The following is a 17,315-nucleotide window of genomic DNA, read 5'->3' as shown; positions in this document are numbered from 1 at the left end:
GATCTTGGGGTTAGTGCCAGACTACTGGTAGGCATAGCTGGTTCCTAGAGTGTGGCTCTGGAATCCCAGAGCTCATTTAATATTATTGGGGGGGGGGGGAGGTGGTTCTTGACTCAGTTGGGTACGGGGTCCAGGGTGCCTAAAAGTTGCGTTGGCCAGCTAGTGGGCTGGACCAGGGCCCAGCCAGTGCCAGTGTAGGATCTGGCCTGCAGTGCAGGACTGTAGTTTTCTAGCTTCTTGTGTCTGCCCTCTGGTGGGTGAGGCTGGTCTAAAGGCATGGTCTGGCTTCCCGGTGGGAGGGACCAGTCCACTGGTGGGCAGAGCTGGGTCTTGGCCCTCTGGTGGGCTAGGCCGTGTCTAGGGGCAAGCCCAGAGGTGGCTGTGGGCTCTTTAGGCTTTAGGCAGGCTGTCTGCAGATGGGGGTGGATGTGTTCCTGCCTAGTTAGTTGTTTGGCCTGAGGTGTTCCGGCACTGGAGCCTACAGGCTGTTGCGGGGCCAGGTCTTGGAGCTAATGAGCCAAGATGTTAGCTATCAACAATGTCCCGCTATATGCTGCCACCAGTGTGCTTTCCTTTACCCAAGCCTGAATTCCTTCTCCCTGTTTCAGGACCACAAAGCCTCTTTCTCCTTGATGACTACAGGGAATTCTTGGAGGGGAGTATCAGCTTGTACTCATACAGAAATGAAAGTAGTATGGCATCAGAATTTTCATCTATAGTCTAGGAATAAGATATATTCTATTATTTCACTAAACCAGTGGTTCTCAAAGCATGGTCCCTGGGCCAGCAGCGTCAGCATTACCTGGAAACTTGCTAGAAGTGTAAATTCTGGAACTCTCCCCAAGATCTACTGAATCAGAAAATCTAGGGGTGAGGCCCTGCAACCTGTGTGAACAAGCCTGCTAAGCGATTCTGATGCAGGCTCAACTTTGAGAACCACTAAACTAAATGTCAACCAGAGGTGACTTTGCCTCCAGGGGACATTTACTAATATCTGGAGACGTTTTTAGTTGTCATAATTGGGATGGAGGGTGCTAATGGCATCTAGTGGGTAGAGGCCAGGGATTCTGCTAAACATTCTACAAATGCACAGGACAGACCTACAGCAAAGAATTGTCCAGTCTAAAATGTCCATTGTGCCAAAGTCGAGAAACCTGCTCTAAACTGAGCCTTCACCCTCTCAACTGGCGAAGAAATTAAACCTCAGTTGTGTGTATGTGTGTAGGTGTGTGTGTGTATATGTTTGTGGGGGGCTTCATCTCCAATTCCACAGCTTAATTTCAGGTTCAGAGGGAACAGGTTCTTAATCCAGGTGATCATCTTCATTCAGGTGCTCTGTTTGCTGCCTGGTGTTTAGTGCTGTTTCTCTCGAAGGGCTGGGGCAGGAAACTCTCCCACCTAACCTGTCCCAACCAGGAAGAATATCTTTCCACACCAGCAACCAGATTCTCGCATGAGACAATGGTCTGAACCGCACAGAATTCTGGCATCTTGAAGTAACATGCCAAGGTCAAGCGGAACAGTAGGCATGCATGCTATACCTCCCACTCCCTCAACTTCCATCTCCTCAATAAATCCCCACCTTCCTGGGGCTGGTGTTCCCACTTTCCTCTCCCCATTAGCTCACGCCATGTTTCCCCAACACGAACCACTTAGCTTCAGCTTATACAATCAAACACAAAATCTCTTTATTGTTTGAGGGTTTCAGGTGACTTTAGGAAGCTCAGCTTTTAGGAACAATATTGAATCATTTTCCCCAGAGTGGAAGGGTGGGGGGGGGGACAGGCTAACATAAGTTAGTCTTTTTCTTAATAACTCTCCCTGCTATATCATGCATATCATGTGTAACATAATATGTCATATATATTTGTATATAACATATTTAATACACCTGTAAAGCAGCAATCAGAGGAGAGGATAATGTCTACAGACCTAACGAGTAGAGTCCACTTGCTCTTCACTAAGGGAAAAGCCATAGAAAGAGAGGACTAAGTCGTAATGCCCAGGAAGTATTAGCCCTCCCGGGAAAACCTGGCAAGGGTCTACCAACCCATGCCCGAAGAGTCCCAGGGGAAGCCATTTGGGGCAACATGTAGCGGATGAAGAAGCATGGCAGAGATCCTGGAAGCATGGGGAACAGAACTATGAAACCACTGCAGGAGGACCAGATGATGCTTATGCTGAGATATCTAAGGCAAGCCCATCGACGGTAGTGGTCCTGTTGACCATTCACACTGCTGCCCCAGGACCCACACAATGTCCACTCCTTTACCTATGATTACAATTACAGTTGGTTCTTTCCCTCCACCCACCCATCGGCTCCTCCAGCTGCATCCTCAGGCCCGTCCCATACTGTCTTGGATTCAGTGCTGCTTCACAGAGGTACACAGTTCCACTGGTTCCAGTCGCAGGGCACAGGGATATGATTCAGACTGTGACTCATTTTCTGCATAATTTTGTTATTCTTGTCTACATGAGAATACACGGGGAAGCCACGTTCGATCAGAGCCTGGGTCTGGTAATAGATGACGTAGGTGACGAGACCATGGGCCCGGTACTCAGGTAGGGTGCCCCCCATCCGCATCTCTCCTGTCTGGTCCATCAGGGACCAGGACACAGGGGTCCCCTCGGGCCCCAGCAGGCAGAAGTTGGGGAAGGTCCGGATACAGCGCTCGATGAATCTCTGGCTCCACTCATTGCCACCGAAATGCCAGAACTTATTCACCACGGCAGCGTGGGTAGGATCCAACGATGAGAGTTTAAACATCTCTTGGTCACTATGGATGTTCCAAGATAAAAGCAAAGTCCATGAGTTTAGAGGTTTATATTTGTTCTTACCTCTATTATCTTGAGAGACAGAGTAGGCAGAGGAAATACCGAACGCAAAGTCTGGAGTATAAGTGAGCTTGTAATGACAGAGGGACAGAAAGAAGGCCGATGTTGTTGGACTGAGTGAGTTAGAAGGACAAGACAGGTCAATAGAAGTTGACATAGGCCTGACATATTCCAGGTGAGAAAAGAAATGGGGAGAAACACGGTTTGAATTATGTTTTTAAAAAAGATTATTCTGGCTGCTTTGAAGAAGATGGATTGTGGGGAGCCAGAGTAAAAGCAGAAAGAGAAGTTGGGAGGCTACTTTGGTAGTGAGAGGTGTAAGTAGCGTAGGGTAGCTTTTATCAAACTCACATGGCCTTGGGTTTGCCATCGCTAAGTGATAAGTTCTTTACATCCAGCAGGGAAGGAGCCAGTTCCCTTATTGCCTCAATCGCCATATAGAGAATGTTTTGTGATCGCTTGACTTTGAAGGATTTAGTGGCTGCAAGACTTTGGATTACTTCATTCAGGCTGGATTGTGAACCTAGATGGGATTATAAGGAGAAATGCAATGATTTATGTCCATTCTAGGGAGAAGCTCTCCAGTGGAGTAGGAAGTGTCTGAGGATTTCTAGTCAGAGAACTTTGGTGATGGGCTCGGTGCTGCTGCTGTATGACTGGGGTCATGTAATCAGGGTTTGTGCAATTTTCCTTGTTTTGCAGAAGCAAAAACATGCCTAGAAATTCATTCAGCCATGGTCATGCCATTAGAGGCAATACCAAGACTGGAACTAAGTTTTCTGGGCTACATAATCATGCAGTTTTGATGATCAAAGAAGGTGAGTTATAATAATTATAGTTGCCGGGACTTCCCTGGTGGAGCAGTGGTTGGGAATCCGCCTGCCAGTGCAGGGGACACGGGTTCAATCCCTGGTCTGGGAAGATCCCACATGCCGTGGAGCAACTAGGCCTGTGAGCCACAACAGCTGAGCCTGCGCTCTAGAGCCCGTGTGCCGCAGCTGCTGAGCCCACGTGCTGCAACTACCGGGGTCTGCGCGCCTGGAGCCCGTGCTCCGCAACGGGAGAGGCCACCGCGATGGGGGGCCCGCTTACTGCAGCGAAGAGCGGCCCCCGCTCACTGCAACAGGGGGAAGCCCACACACAGCGACGAAGACCCAACGCAGCCAAAAATAAATAAAATTTTAAAAAATAATAATAATTATAGTTGCCAACATCTCTGGAGTACTTACTATGTTCCCAATGTGGTAGATTGTTGCAGTAATGACCCACAATTTGCCCACATCTCCTTGTACCCATTCCCTGGAATAGTCCCCTCCTGCACTGCATCTGACCTTGGCCATATGACTTGTTTTACCAATGGGAAAGAGTAAATTTGATGCAGAGAGAGGCTTAAAAATGCTTGCACATTGGGGCTCACCATGTCTTTGTGCTTCTGGTTACCTTGAGGCCAACACCACATGAAAAGGCCTAGGCTAGCCTGCTGAAGACATGTGCTCTTATCATGATGTCACCAGGGCCTAGCCAGCACTGACAGTCAGACCATCATTCAGACTTGTAAGTTAGGCCATCCTAGAGCAACCAGCCCACAGTCACCCATCAACTGACTGTAGCTGCATAGCTACACCCAGAGGAGACCAGCAGAACAACTGCCTTGCAAAGCCCAGTCCAATTGTTGATTCACAGAATTATGAGGTTTGCTATGCAGTGAGTTAACTGAAACATTCAGGTATTGCACTAAGCAATTCCTAGCTAAGATTTCATTTAATCTTTTCAACACTGTTGTGTTTTAGGTACCATTATTTATTTTTTATTTTTTTAGTAAATTTATTTATTTATTTATTTTTGGCTGCGTTGGGTCTTCATTGCTGCGCACGGGCTTTCTCTAGTTGTGGCGAGTGAGGGCTACTCTTTGTTGAGGAGTATGGGCCCTAGAGCACGCGGGCTTTGGTAGTTGTGGCACACAGGCTGAGTAGTTGTGGCACGTGGGCTCAGTAGTTGTGGCTCACGGGGTTAGCTGCTCCATGGCATGTGGGATCTTCCTGGACCAGGGCTCAAACCCATGTCCCCTGCATCGGCAGGCGGATGCTTAACCACTGCACCACCCGGGAAGTCCTAGGTACAATTATTACCCTCATTTTTATATATAAAAGTCAGGATCTCAGATAGGACAAGTCCCTGGCTAGGATCACTTGGCAAAGTAACAGGCAAATGCCATCCTAGGTAGTCTGACTCTGGAGACCACGCTCATAACCATATAAGTTGCTCTTTATGACCTAGTTGGTGTTTTGTGGCATGAGTTGTCATTCCAATTCTAGGAATGAAAGTCCCTGGGGAAAGCTCTGCTCTGATACCCAACCACCCTAAGGCATCCTGGATAAGTCCACAAAATATGCCATAAATCCTTAGCTCTCAGGGGATTACGTTACAGTCCTCTATATGAAGCCCATTAGGTACAAGCTTTGAGGGTGTTTTTTCCCCCTTTACAGGTATAGTTGCAGCTGAGTAAAAAAACTGACAGCAGGCTGAGGGTCTGGGGCTTGGAGAAAGGAGATACATGTCATAGGAGAAATTGTTCTGGATGGCGATGTGATTCAGCACAGATTCCATTCCTTTTATACTTACTTTGGATCTGCAAATGCTGTTTCCAATTGATGACTTCTGGTAAGCTGAGGAATTTCTGACAGTTTTTGAGGTCTTTGGAGTAGATATGGTAAGTATTGGTGTAATGATCAAGGTCATCTGTCATGTCCTATTATCATTGAGAAAAGGGGGGCAAAACAAATGTCTTATTTTTCATGATTGTCATACTTTTTTCTAAATTCTACTATACTGTGGTATTTTTAAGTACTAAAATATTGGTGTTTGTATTGGTGCATTAGAAATTTTTCTGAATCATTTAAATCATGAGATCAAGATGGGAGATTCAGGTATTCAAATTATGATGAAAAACTGCAGAACAATACTATTCTCTACCCATATATTGTGTTAAAATTTCAACTCAAGCAAAGACACAACTACTTAGAAAGCATTCTTCTATATTTTCATCTTCCTCAACAGGAAGAAGAGAAAAGCAATTGACAAGGAAAAGCTTCTGTTGCAAGAATAAATTTTTCTATATTTCAAACACTTGCAGAATACACAAACTATGAAGATGACAGTATTAAATTTGGTTATTGACATTTCTGGATTGAAATTTCCATCTATACTAAATTAAGACAAAGAAGATGAAAACCAATTAGAAATGCTTTCATAAAATAATACAATAGTTGAACAAATTGTAATTACAGAAAAACAAAGAAACCACATATTTAGAAAGATCCCCTCAAATTATTAAATAAGAGATGCGATTATTTGGAAGAAGGCACAGGAAAATATTATCTTGAGTGCAGAATTAGAAACCTTTTCAAAAATAGTTGGAATTGTTGCACAAAAATACACTCACAAGTCAGCAATGATACCACTAACATATTTTGTTTCTTAAGATCCCATTTAAGATAAAAGGTCAAATAATTTTATTGCAGTTCAGTTTTTATTATTAATATAAACTTCTTCATTTTATATACTGTTTAATTCCGTGGATTTTAAATAACTTATTATTTGTAGGAAAGATATATTTGTATTTTTATAAATTTATAATTTTACTGGATGTTTTAAAATAAACTTAGGGTTTTTTGTCTTTGAAATGTATTAACTATTTAGTTTCACTAATTTTTAAATGTCTCCCCAAAATGCATATGGAAATTCTAATATTATAAAATTTTTTTTTAATAATCAGCCAACTAACTGTCCTGTTTCATACCTTTCTATCTTTGTCCTTGTTACTTTCTCTGGTTAGAATGTCCTCCTTTCTTTGTCAGCCTAACAAAGATATATTTATCTACAAAATCCAGTTCAGATGAAACATCCACTAAGAAGTGTATCTAATCTGATCCTGTAACCTCCATCTCCAAACTCCATAGTTTAATCAGCTTTTGCCTGTGCTATCTCCATATATTGTACATTTTCTGTTTTTGAACATTTTACACTAAGTTGTAATTTATTTACTTACCTGTATTCTCCTCCAGGCTGTGGGGTTCTTAAAGGCAAGGATTTGTTCACTATCACTGCAATTCATTTCTGTAGCCCCAGGGTCTACCACATGGCCAGGCACACGGTAGGCACATAGCAAATATAAACATAGATGCATATTCATTCCACATCTGGCACCTTACCTGCTCCTGAGGGCGGATAACCACTGTATTAAAATCAGGCCACTTGTCCACCAGGGCCTTTAGCTTGAATGGGTTTCCCTGATTCATGTGGAAGACAGTCCCATAAACCTGCAGTATCCGGACAAAGTGAGAGGGTCAGCTTATTAGGAAGGGATGGCAAAGTGCCTTGTTTGACCAGGACAGGTTTATGTCTATGAAACTGTGAAATTTTACAGTGGTAAAGGGACAAATAGGGCATCTGGGTCTAAAATCTCCACATGCTATATTTTTTTTTTACCTCAGATGAGAGCTTTTTCTTCCCATCTGATATAAATCAAACATGCATATGGTAAAATATTGGGACAAACTTAATTATCATAAGAACACTGTTCTTTTTTTGGTAGGATTTAATATTATCTTTTCCCAGACTTTCTTCTATTCATACTCATAGAGATACACAATTTTACAAATGTAAAATGATCTGATACATGATATTTTTCACCACTGAATAAATTGTGGGTGTATTTCTATGTTCATAAATACAAAATTTTTCAATTATGTTCTAATGACTGCATAGGGTTCCATTATTTGGTTGTATCATGGTTCATTTGTGCATTTGCCTACTGATGGTCATTTCAGCTTTTTCCAAATTTTCATTTTAACAACTAATTCTCTGCAGAGCATGCTTGCACAGAAATCTTTGCATGGGCACCTGATATTTTCTTAGATTATCCATCAGGTAACTGCTGGTTCAAAGGTTATGGACATGTTTAAAACTCTTTAACATGTATGTCCACAGTACCCTCTGGAAAGGTAATTTCCTCCCACCAATAAGCAAAGGCTAAAGCAAAATGCTCAAGAGAATGGGCTGTGGAAGCCTACAGTCTAGGTCCAGTCTTGAGTCCCCAACCCCGCCTTTTTGCATAGTTTGTTGAGAGAGAGAGGAAAGCAGGGAGAGAATGAATGAGATAGCCTGTGGACATTAAGTGTCCTGGTGGTTTGGGGTTGGGGGAATGCAGTGGTGGATACCACCATGGGCCACATGACTATTGTGAACATGAAGCCTCTGCAGATACCAGCATGGAAACATGCCAATGACCAAAGGCCAAAAAAAAAAAAGGTATGCAGTTTAATGGTTTCTACCATGGGTAGATGATGACCAAAGTCTGTACCAACATCTTTCCCTCCTACCACCCTCCACCCGATGTGAACTACTGTTGTTACACTATGGAGAAAGAGAAGGGGGAAAAAATCTAAGTTGCCTGAGCTTATCTGAAATCATTGTTTTCAGCCATGAATGGAGGCTTGATATAGAAATTCTGTATAGTTCGGCAAAATATAGATGTTTCTTTTTACGCCTTTGCATTTGGGGGTGTGTAAAATTGTTTTACATTAATACATTATCCATTACAAGATCTGATAATATGTGTATCTCTTCCTCTTTCTTATTCCCCGGGCTGAATTAATTTAAACTCTTTTTTTTTTTTTTTCTGCTGAACTCAGAACGTAGTGAGCCAGGCAACTACTCTAAATTGACTCAACTGGAGTTGACACAGGCAATAAAATGTACTTAATAGCCAACACTTAGAAGAACAGATGGACGTTTTGTCAACTGAGACTCAGCAAGTATTGAGTTCTAGGTTATACCTTCATTAAAAGTACCTGGCAAACAACTATTCTAGATTTCAACTAGGGTAAAAATGTGTATCTTTAATATACAACCAATGCTGTTTCTTCATGAAAGTTGTGGAGCCAAGAGGGCCGCCTTATCTTACCACAGAGATGCTCCAAGTAAGGACACTTGGAAACCACCAAGAGTTTCCTCAAGATGTTTGGGGTCCACTTAACCCAAGGAGTAAAGAGAAATTTAAAGCACAAAATTCTATACTACAGAGCATGGAAGAAAAACTTTTAGGTTGAAGCATTTTTAAAAATAGCTACTTACCAAAAAAATATCTTAGGCAAGCGTTCATAACATGTATAACTGATGTAACCTCTAAGAAAAATTGACTGTCTCTTTGAGAGGTTGCCTGGATCTTAAGGATTATCAAGTGAAAGTAGTTAAATATTAGGTAACAGAGATTAATATTAGTGGGACCCACCAAAGTGGGTGACATTTTAGTTTTAAATTAGTTGATTTGAAGTCATTTTTGGCAGTAATTAAAGAACAGGGTGAGTTGTTTCATTAGTCTATTTCTAATAAATGAAAATGAAGGCATATGATCTACAAATAAAATAATGCTAACATTTTTCTCCTTTATACAGAAAGATGGAGTAACAATTCTATTAGGGAGTGGGGCAGGTGAATGCATTTATCTTATCTAAAATGTATGCATCTTATAGGAGTGTCTTATAAAACAGTAGAAATCTAGTTCTCTTTCCACAAAAAAATTTCAGGGAAATAATTTGTTCTCCAAATACACACACACACACAGACACACACATTACACACACACACACATTCACCCACACACGGTTGTACTTAAATTCCACTGGAATGGACCCCATCCCTTTGGTTGCTAAAGAAAAACACAGGTGAGGACCCCAGCCAATCATTAGAGTTGCTCTCGAACAGTTCTGGATGTGGGCATCTATGGATATGTTCTATTTAATCCTGAGATTTCTGATCAGTTGTACTTGGTTAACAGAGATCCTCAGAGTCAGCCACAAAATAGCTTGATATGCCATAAGTTCGGAGCAATTGGAAAATCTAAGTGAAATAGAAATGGACTTATTATTAATTTTAAAGAAGGCTCATGATGGTTAACCTCTCACCTGGCAAGTGTTCTTTTAAGGAGAACAAATTAAAAATTAACATGTAGTCTCAGCTAACTTTGTAGGAGAACTCTGGGCAAGTTTCCAGTGCTGTTATGGAACGTTTCTTGGAAAGGAGCAAGGGAATACTTTTTGAATCAGCTTGGAGCAAAAAGCAATGTTAGGTCTCAGGCATTCCTACGTTCATACCATAGCACTGCAGCTCACTATTTGTGGGGTATTGGGCAAACCACTTCACTGAGCCTCCATCTTCACATCAGTGACATGGGCATAACAGCAAATATCTTGTAGAGAGGTTATGCAAATTAAATAAGAGAAAATATGCACTAGTGCCTGGCACAGAATAGGTGCTCAATAAATATTAGTCTCTCTTTCCTTTCATCACAGGAACTTTCTATTCCTACTCCCCTCAGAATTTTCCATTGTCACCTTTAAGGATGTAGGAAGGCTCTTCCTCAAGGATTTCTCCAGCATCTGCAGCATCTGGGCACCTTGCAATGGGAACATCGTGCAAGACACCTTGTCCTGGAGAGACAACCAGGAAACAGCCAGGAATGAGAAGATCAGGAGGAGATTCAGAAACAAAAGTAACAAGTTTTCTGCTAATTGCCAGAGCCCTCTTCAGTGTCTCTTTATTGGTGTCATCTTCACTAAAGTCATCAGCCATTCCAAGGAAGGATGAGACTGGCAGAAAATGCAGAGCCTGCCTTCTGAATTTTTCAGCTCACTTTCTTAAAACTCCGATGAATTCTAGTCATTAACTTCACTTTACATTAACAAGCACATTCTAAAATATATATAACATTTTTTTTGAAATTTAGTTGCTATCAGTGATTTTTCTGACTCTACCAGTGATAAGCTGTGCAACCTTGGAAAGTTACTTAGCCTCTCTGTACCTTGGTTTCTTCAAAGTAGATGGGATAATAGTATTACCTGACTCATAGAATTGTTGTGAGGATTAAATGAGCTAATATGTTAAAAGAGTAAATAAGTGCTTAAAGAGTATCTGTCACAGAGTAAACACTGAACATATGTTATTTTATTACTACTACCACTCCTCTTCCTTACTGTCCTTTCTTTCCCCTCCTCGTCTCCCCCCTCCTCCTTTTCCCCACTTGAGTTAAAGTGTTGTATACTGCATGATATTTTGATGCCACCTTTTTAATATAGGGCATTTTGACATGGTTTAAAATATAAACAAATTATCTTATTGTTTGCTTGTTTCTTTATCTATTTAGGCCACACCATGTGGCTTGCGGGATCTTAGTTCCCCAACCAGGGATTGAACCCAGGCCCCGGCACTGAAAGTGCCGAGTCCTAACCACTGGACGGCCAGGGAACTCCTTGTTTATTTAATTGCCAAGTCCTATTTCAGGCTGGTGCTCTCACTTTATCACTGAGCCTCACCCTATTTTTGAGTCTTACTCCATCTCTAAGCCTTACTCTTGGATCTGTGATACATGTTGCGTAATTACTAGGTAGCATAAAAATAGTATTTTTACATATTTGACTCACTGCATCAAATTGGGATGGTCAAAACATCCCATAAAATCCTACTGACATGAAAAAGGAAGAAAAGAGGCAGTGTCACAGTGTTCTGATTTGCAACTGTGATCTTAGGAATACCAAGTTACTTTTTAATGAAGACGCCGAAGAGGTATTCTGAGAAGGTGTTGTATTAAAACCCACCATGCCTGAGATGACATGCTCCAGGCCAGAACTGGGTAAATTTGTGATTTTAGAATAGCAAGGGCATTTCTGTTTTTGGCCAAGGTGGAATACAATAAGTCCCTTATATATGAAATTTCAAGTTTTGAACTTTCAAAGATGTGAACGTGCGTCACTCATCCAACCTATGGACCAGGGAGTTGTAACGACTTTTGTTTTTTAATACTTATTTATTTATTTATTTGGCTGCGCCGGGTCTTAGTTGTGGCACACGGGATCTTCATTGCCGAGTGCGGGATCTTCACTGCGGCATGTGGGATCTAGTTCCCTGACCAGGGATCGAAACTGGGCCCCCTGAATTGGGATGCAGAGTCTTAACCACTAGACCACCCGGGAAGTCTCAATTATAGTGACTTTTAAGAAATATTATTTATGTCACACTTTTCACCTGGCAGTAAAGGCGAGTGATGAATCAGGAACAATCTTGCGACAATTTTGGAAGGATGGTAACATCTACAAGGCCATAAAAACATTGACTTTGCTTGTTGTGAGGTTACAGCCATCACCATGAATGGGGTTGGGAAGAACCTTTGCCTGCAGTTTGCTCACGACTTTTGTGGATTTGAGAAGGTGGATGAGGAGTCCAAAGAGGTCTTCAGCAACTTAGTGACCCTCAGCGAGAAGGTGGAGCTAGATCTGCAATAAGATGACTTCATTGAATTCCTTGCTGCCCAACATGAGGAGCTTACTAATGAAGACCTGATGGAATTGGAGGCCCAGAGAAAGGATGAAGAGAGACAAGAGGAAGAAGTAACTGAAGAACTGAAGAGATTCACGACGTAGGAAATGACAAGGGGATCTTCTTTATTTGAGGAGGCACTGTTAGTTTTTGAGGCACAGGTCCCGAATGTAGAATGGTACACGAAAGTTGCAGCAGCCATTCAGAACGCAATCCAGTGCTACCGTGTCATCTATGACAAGAAAAAAAAAGAGCTACTACCCAGACATCACTGGATCGTTTATTCAAGAGAGTAGATAGAATTGAATCCAGAGGATCTTAAGACTGTAAAAAGTATAGCATTCCTGAGGCCAATCTTATCTTTTATCTAGAGGCAACTCAGAAGGAGTATGAGTTGCAACGTAAAGATGAATGTCAAATCTGTGGGGTGAAGTCAGAATGGCCATCGTTAAAAAGTCTACAAATAATAAATGTTGGAGAAGGTGTGAGAAAAGGGAGCCCTCCTACACTGTTGGTGGGAATGTAAACTGGTGCAGCCACTATGGAAAACAGCATGGAGGTTCCCCAAAAAACTAAAAATAGAGTTGCCATATGATCCAGCAATCCCACTCCTGGGCACATACTCAGACAAAATTGTAATTTGAAAAGATACATGCGCCCCTATGTTCATAGCAGCACTATTTAAAATAGCCAAAATATGGAAACAACCTAAATGTCCATTGACAGAAGAATGGATAAAGAAAATGTGACATATATATATATATATATATAAAATACAACGGAATATTACTCAGTCATAAAAAAGAACGGAATAATACCATTTGCAGCAACATGGATGGACATAGAAATTATCATACTAAGTGAAGTAAGTCAGAAAGAGAAAGACAAATGCCATATGATATCGCCCAAGTGTGCAATCTGAAATATGACACAAATGAACATATCTACGAAAGAGAAACAGATTCACAGACATAGAGAAGAGATTTGTGTTTGCCAAGCGGGGGAGGGGGGTGGTGGAGGGATAGAATGCAAGTTTGGAATTAGCAGATGCAAACTATTATATATAGGATGGATAAACAACAAGGTCTTACTGTATAGCACACAGAACTGTATTCAATATCCTGTGATAAAACATAATGGAAGGGGCTTCCCTGGTGGCGCAGTGGTTGAGAATCTGCCTGCCAATGCAGGGGACACGGGTTCGCGCCCTGGTCTGGGAAGATCCCACATGCCGCGGAGCGACTGGGCCCGTGAGCCACAATTACTGAGCCTGCGCGTCTGGAGCCTGTGCTCTGCAACAAGAGAGGCCGCGATAGTGAGAGGCCCGCGCACCGCGATGAAGAATGGCCCCCACTTCCCGCAACTGGAGAAAGCCCTCACACAGAAACGAAGACCCAACACAGCCATAAATAAATAAATAAATAAATAAATAAATAAATAAATAAATAAAATATTAAAAAAAAAAACATAATGGAAAAGAATATGAAAAGGAATATATATATATATATATTTATAAAACATATATATATGTATATGTGACTGAATCATTTTGCTGTACAGTAGAAATTAACACAACACTGTAAATCAACTATACTTCAACAAAATTAAAATATCTGTGGGGTGTAATATTACCATGTTTCCTAAAAAGTATAGGGTTTGGAACCACCCTCCAAGGATGCACACACAAACCAACAACCAAGCATGGTGCCTCATGAATAAGGTAGATTGAAAACAACTGAGACCGTGATTCTCCAGGACATTGGACACACTCACTGTGAGCTGGCAGAACTGGGCAACAGGCAATGTCCTTGGGAGTGAAATTCAGAACCTTGGACCTAGTTGTTCCCAGAAGAAGAAATTAATCCAAAGAAAACAATTCAAAAGAAGAAAAAAGCTCTCAACAGAATCTGATAAAGCTACACAAAGATAAGCAAGGACTGAACAAAATCCCAGTGTTCAACAATAGGGGAAGGAAATATAAACTATGGTGCAACTCCATGATATTAGCATAATTCCTATACATACGGACACATGGGAAAGGGTTGAAATAGAATGAGAAAATGTAGGGCCTAAAACAGTTCATATACCACATACATAAGCATAAATTTATAAGAGAACACAGACAAATAAAAAGATAGCTTGTGGTAGTAGCAATATAGGTGAAAACTTTAAAGTAAGTTTGTTTATTATACGATTTAAATAAACAATAGGTCTGGTCTGTATTCTTGTCCTTACTCAGCTACTCATTTCCTCTCTGACTTTAAGTACAGCAATCTTCTTATCATTCATGGAGACAAAAAACTGCCTACTTTAAAATATAACCAGAAGGATTCAACAGGGTGCTGTTTAGAGTTGTTTTCACGCATTAAGTGCTCCATTCACCACCACCCCACTGCCAGAAAATGCCCAGATCTTTCCTCATTCCTTTATTAGTTCAGATCCAAAAACTGCAAGAATTTTTCATAGTACCTAACAAGTTGCCTTTTACAGAATAGGTGCCAGATACACGTTTCTTAAGTTGAAGTTATTCCTTTTCCTTAGGTATATTTGTCATCGTATTCTGAGCAGAACAAAATACGAGCATTTTGATTTGTCTCATGTAAGTGGAGAGGATGTCACAAAACAATGATTATCTTTTTTTTTTTTTTTTTTGGCATGTGTTCTCACCTGGAAAGCTGTCTTCACACCAATCTTTGCAGGAACAAATGAAGAGGAGCGACCTTTAGATCATGAAATTTCCCTCTGGCGCAGACAGTTAAGCAGGTCTTGCAGAGTGCTTTTAGGTACGTTTTCTTCACAAATTGCCGAGCTGAGGCTTGTCATGTGGACCTTGCACTAGGCAAAAAGTTGGGTGTTAGCTCTCATGAAATCTATCCCTTGCTCTCTGGGTCTCATGTTGAGGGAGTTGGTTCTGCAAGGCTGGGAGGCTGCCAGTGTGCCACCTGAGCTTCTCTTTCTGAAACGCCAGGCTGCTCTTTGCCCCGCAGGCCCTGTCATTACTCTGATAACCAAGCTATGTGAAGCCAACAAGCCAGATACTGGAAGGGTCACACTGTATAGGCAATACCTTTCTCCTCCCCTTCCCATTCTCAATTATCTGCAATAAGAGAAAGATATTAGGAAAGATATGGTTCAGGTCTGGTTTGCAGAATCTGACTTTTCTTCCTACACGTACGCAGTACAGAAAATCATTTGCACAGGGTGACTAAAGCTCTTAGGATCCTCGCCTTTTTAGGATAATCTGTGTCCTCTCCCCTGCCCATTCTGAGGCTCCAGTTAAACATCCCCACCATGATTTAACTCGGGCACTTCTTAGTCTCACTTTTATAGAGAAGGAAACTGAGGCTCAGTGTGGCTGAACTGGATAGAATTTAAACCCAGAGCCTTTCCCTCCAAAGTGCCCAGTACCCCACATGAACACTTGTTCTACCATTCTCAGAAGAGAAAGGAGGGTTCATAGAAAAGAGAGCCCACTCTGTGAAATGACCAGGGAGGGAAGGTTGACACTATCTGGGTCCTCGACCTCATCACTCTTATCCTTGTTCAGCAGGTTAGTGGAGGGAAGGAGTCACTCTAATCAGAGGAGCAGGGGCAGGGTTGCCTAGTGTCCAGAAAATTGAAAAACTTTGTGTGCTCCTTCAGTCCATAGACCAGCACAGCACAAGTTTACACATGTTCACCTCTGTCCTCCTCGAATATTAATTCTCCATCTTGTCTCCTGGGGTTGAAGTTGTTATAATTATTCATTACTCTTTCTCCAAGGCTAAAGGCCATTGAAACTGTTCTGTCTCAGAATGGCCATCATCAAAAAGTCTACAAACGATAAATGTTGGAGAGGGTGTGCAGAAAAAGGAACCCTCCTACACTGTTGGTGGGAATGTAAATCGGTACAGCCACTATGGAGAACAGCATGGAGGTTCCTTAAAAAAAACAAAAATAGAGTTACCATATGATCCTACAATTTCACTCCTGGGTATATATCCGGAAAAGACAAAAACTGTAATTTGAAAAGAAACATGCACCCCAATGTTCATAACAGCACTATTTACAATAGGCAAGACATGGAAGCAATCTAAGTGTCCATCGACAGATGAATAGATGAAGAAGATGTGGTATGTATATACAAACATATACATATATGTATGTATATATAAAATAATATTCATTAAAAAGAATGAAATAATGCCATTTACAGCAACATGGATGGATCTAGAGATTATCATACCAAGTGAAGTAAGCCAGACAGAGAAAGAGAAATATCAAATGATATTGCTTATATGTGGAATCTGAAAAAACAAAGATACAAATGAACTTATTTACAAAACAAAACAAAAATAGACCCACAGACATAGAAAACAAACTTATGGTTAACGAAGGGGAAAGTGGGTGGGGTGGGGGAAGAATCAGCCTAGTGGACCCCTTGGCCCCAGTAGAGTCCATATCCTGCAAAGACTATCTACAACACAAGAGTGGGGTCCTTCTCTCTCCCACCTGAACCCAGACCTCTGGTCCTCTGTCTCTTTCAGCCCTTACGCTCACTCACTCAGTCAGAAGATTCAAGAGTCTTTATTACCCTTTAACCTTAAACTACTCTCTTAACCTCTCTGGAATGTTTTCCCAGCTGGAAAAAAAATAGTGTTGTCATGCCAGGTAACCAAGGGTTTTCTCTGCTCTTCTGTTACCAACACTCTCCAATGGGTCCCCAAGAAGGGTCCTCCTGCCTGGCGTCACTCCCACCAATAAAATGAGAACTAGTTCAGCTTAGAAGCAAAGGAGAGCTTTATTCTCCCATCAGGGAATGGAGAGGCGCAAGTTCTGGCTCTAGAGCACACACTCTCCCTGACAGGCGGTGGGCAGGGCTGCTTTATAGGGTTCTCTCCTTGGCAGGGTGGGTGTGGAGTTCTCCAGGGTCTGGGGCAGGCGTATTGCTCAGGGCTCCAGATGGCAGTGTCGGGTGCAGGGTCTGTGCACACGGCCCTCTGCCACTGCCACCATCTTGAATCTTGGCCTTGTGGGCGGCGCTTCTGCACACGGCCCTCAGAGCTGAAGTGTCCGTGCAGCCATTTACACCAGGAACTGTGGTCTGAAGCGCCGGGTGTGAGCCCTCT

The 17,315-nt window shown here is 41.9% G+C and overlaps 1 protein-coding gene across 3 annotated transcripts; it reads right to left on the bottom strand.

Annotated features, from left to right (window-relative positions):
* Positions 1 to 1,663: 1,663 nt before the first annotated feature.
* LOC103013536 (glycine N-acyltransferase-like) lies at positions 1,664 to 15,174 on the bottom strand. Of its 3 annotated transcripts, none has more exons than XM_007196489.2 (7): positions 14,875 to 15,174; positions 13,981 to 14,042; positions 10,230 to 10,325; positions 7,047 to 7,154; positions 5,458 to 5,584; positions 3,187 to 3,358; positions 1,664 to 2,777 (listed from the first exon to the last, which is right to left on the bottom strand). In XM_007196489.2, exons 3-7 carry the CDS (start codon positions 10,305 to 10,307, stop codon positions 2,375 to 2,377), a joined length of 888 nt encoding a protein of 295 aa, XP_007196551.1. In that variant the 5' UTR covers positions 10,308 to 10,325; positions 13,981 to 14,042; positions 14,875 to 15,174; the 3' UTR covers positions 1,664 to 2,374. The 3 variants fall into 3 exon arrangements, with proteins under 3 accessions (XP_007196551.1, XP_007196550.1, XP_007196549.1); XM_007196488.3 differs by lacking the exon at positions 13,981 to 14,042 and adding an exon at positions 11,917 to 12,164; XM_007196487.2 differs by lacking the exon at positions 13,981 to 14,042 and having other exon boundaries at positions 14,875 to 15,173.
* Between the last annotated feature and the right edge of the window lie 2,141 nt (positions 15,175 to 17,315).

Source organism: Balaenoptera acutorostrata, chromosome 9 (assembly GCF_949987535.1).
Source record: "Balaenoptera acutorostrata chromosome 9, mBalAcu1.1, whole genome shotgun sequence".
NCBI classification, from domain to species: Eukaryota; Metazoa; Chordata; class Mammalia; order Artiodactyla; family Balaenopteridae; genus Balaenoptera; species Balaenoptera acutorostrata.
Note: the sequence above shows the minus strand (reverse complement) of the source record. Positions and strands in the feature narration are given on the sequence as shown.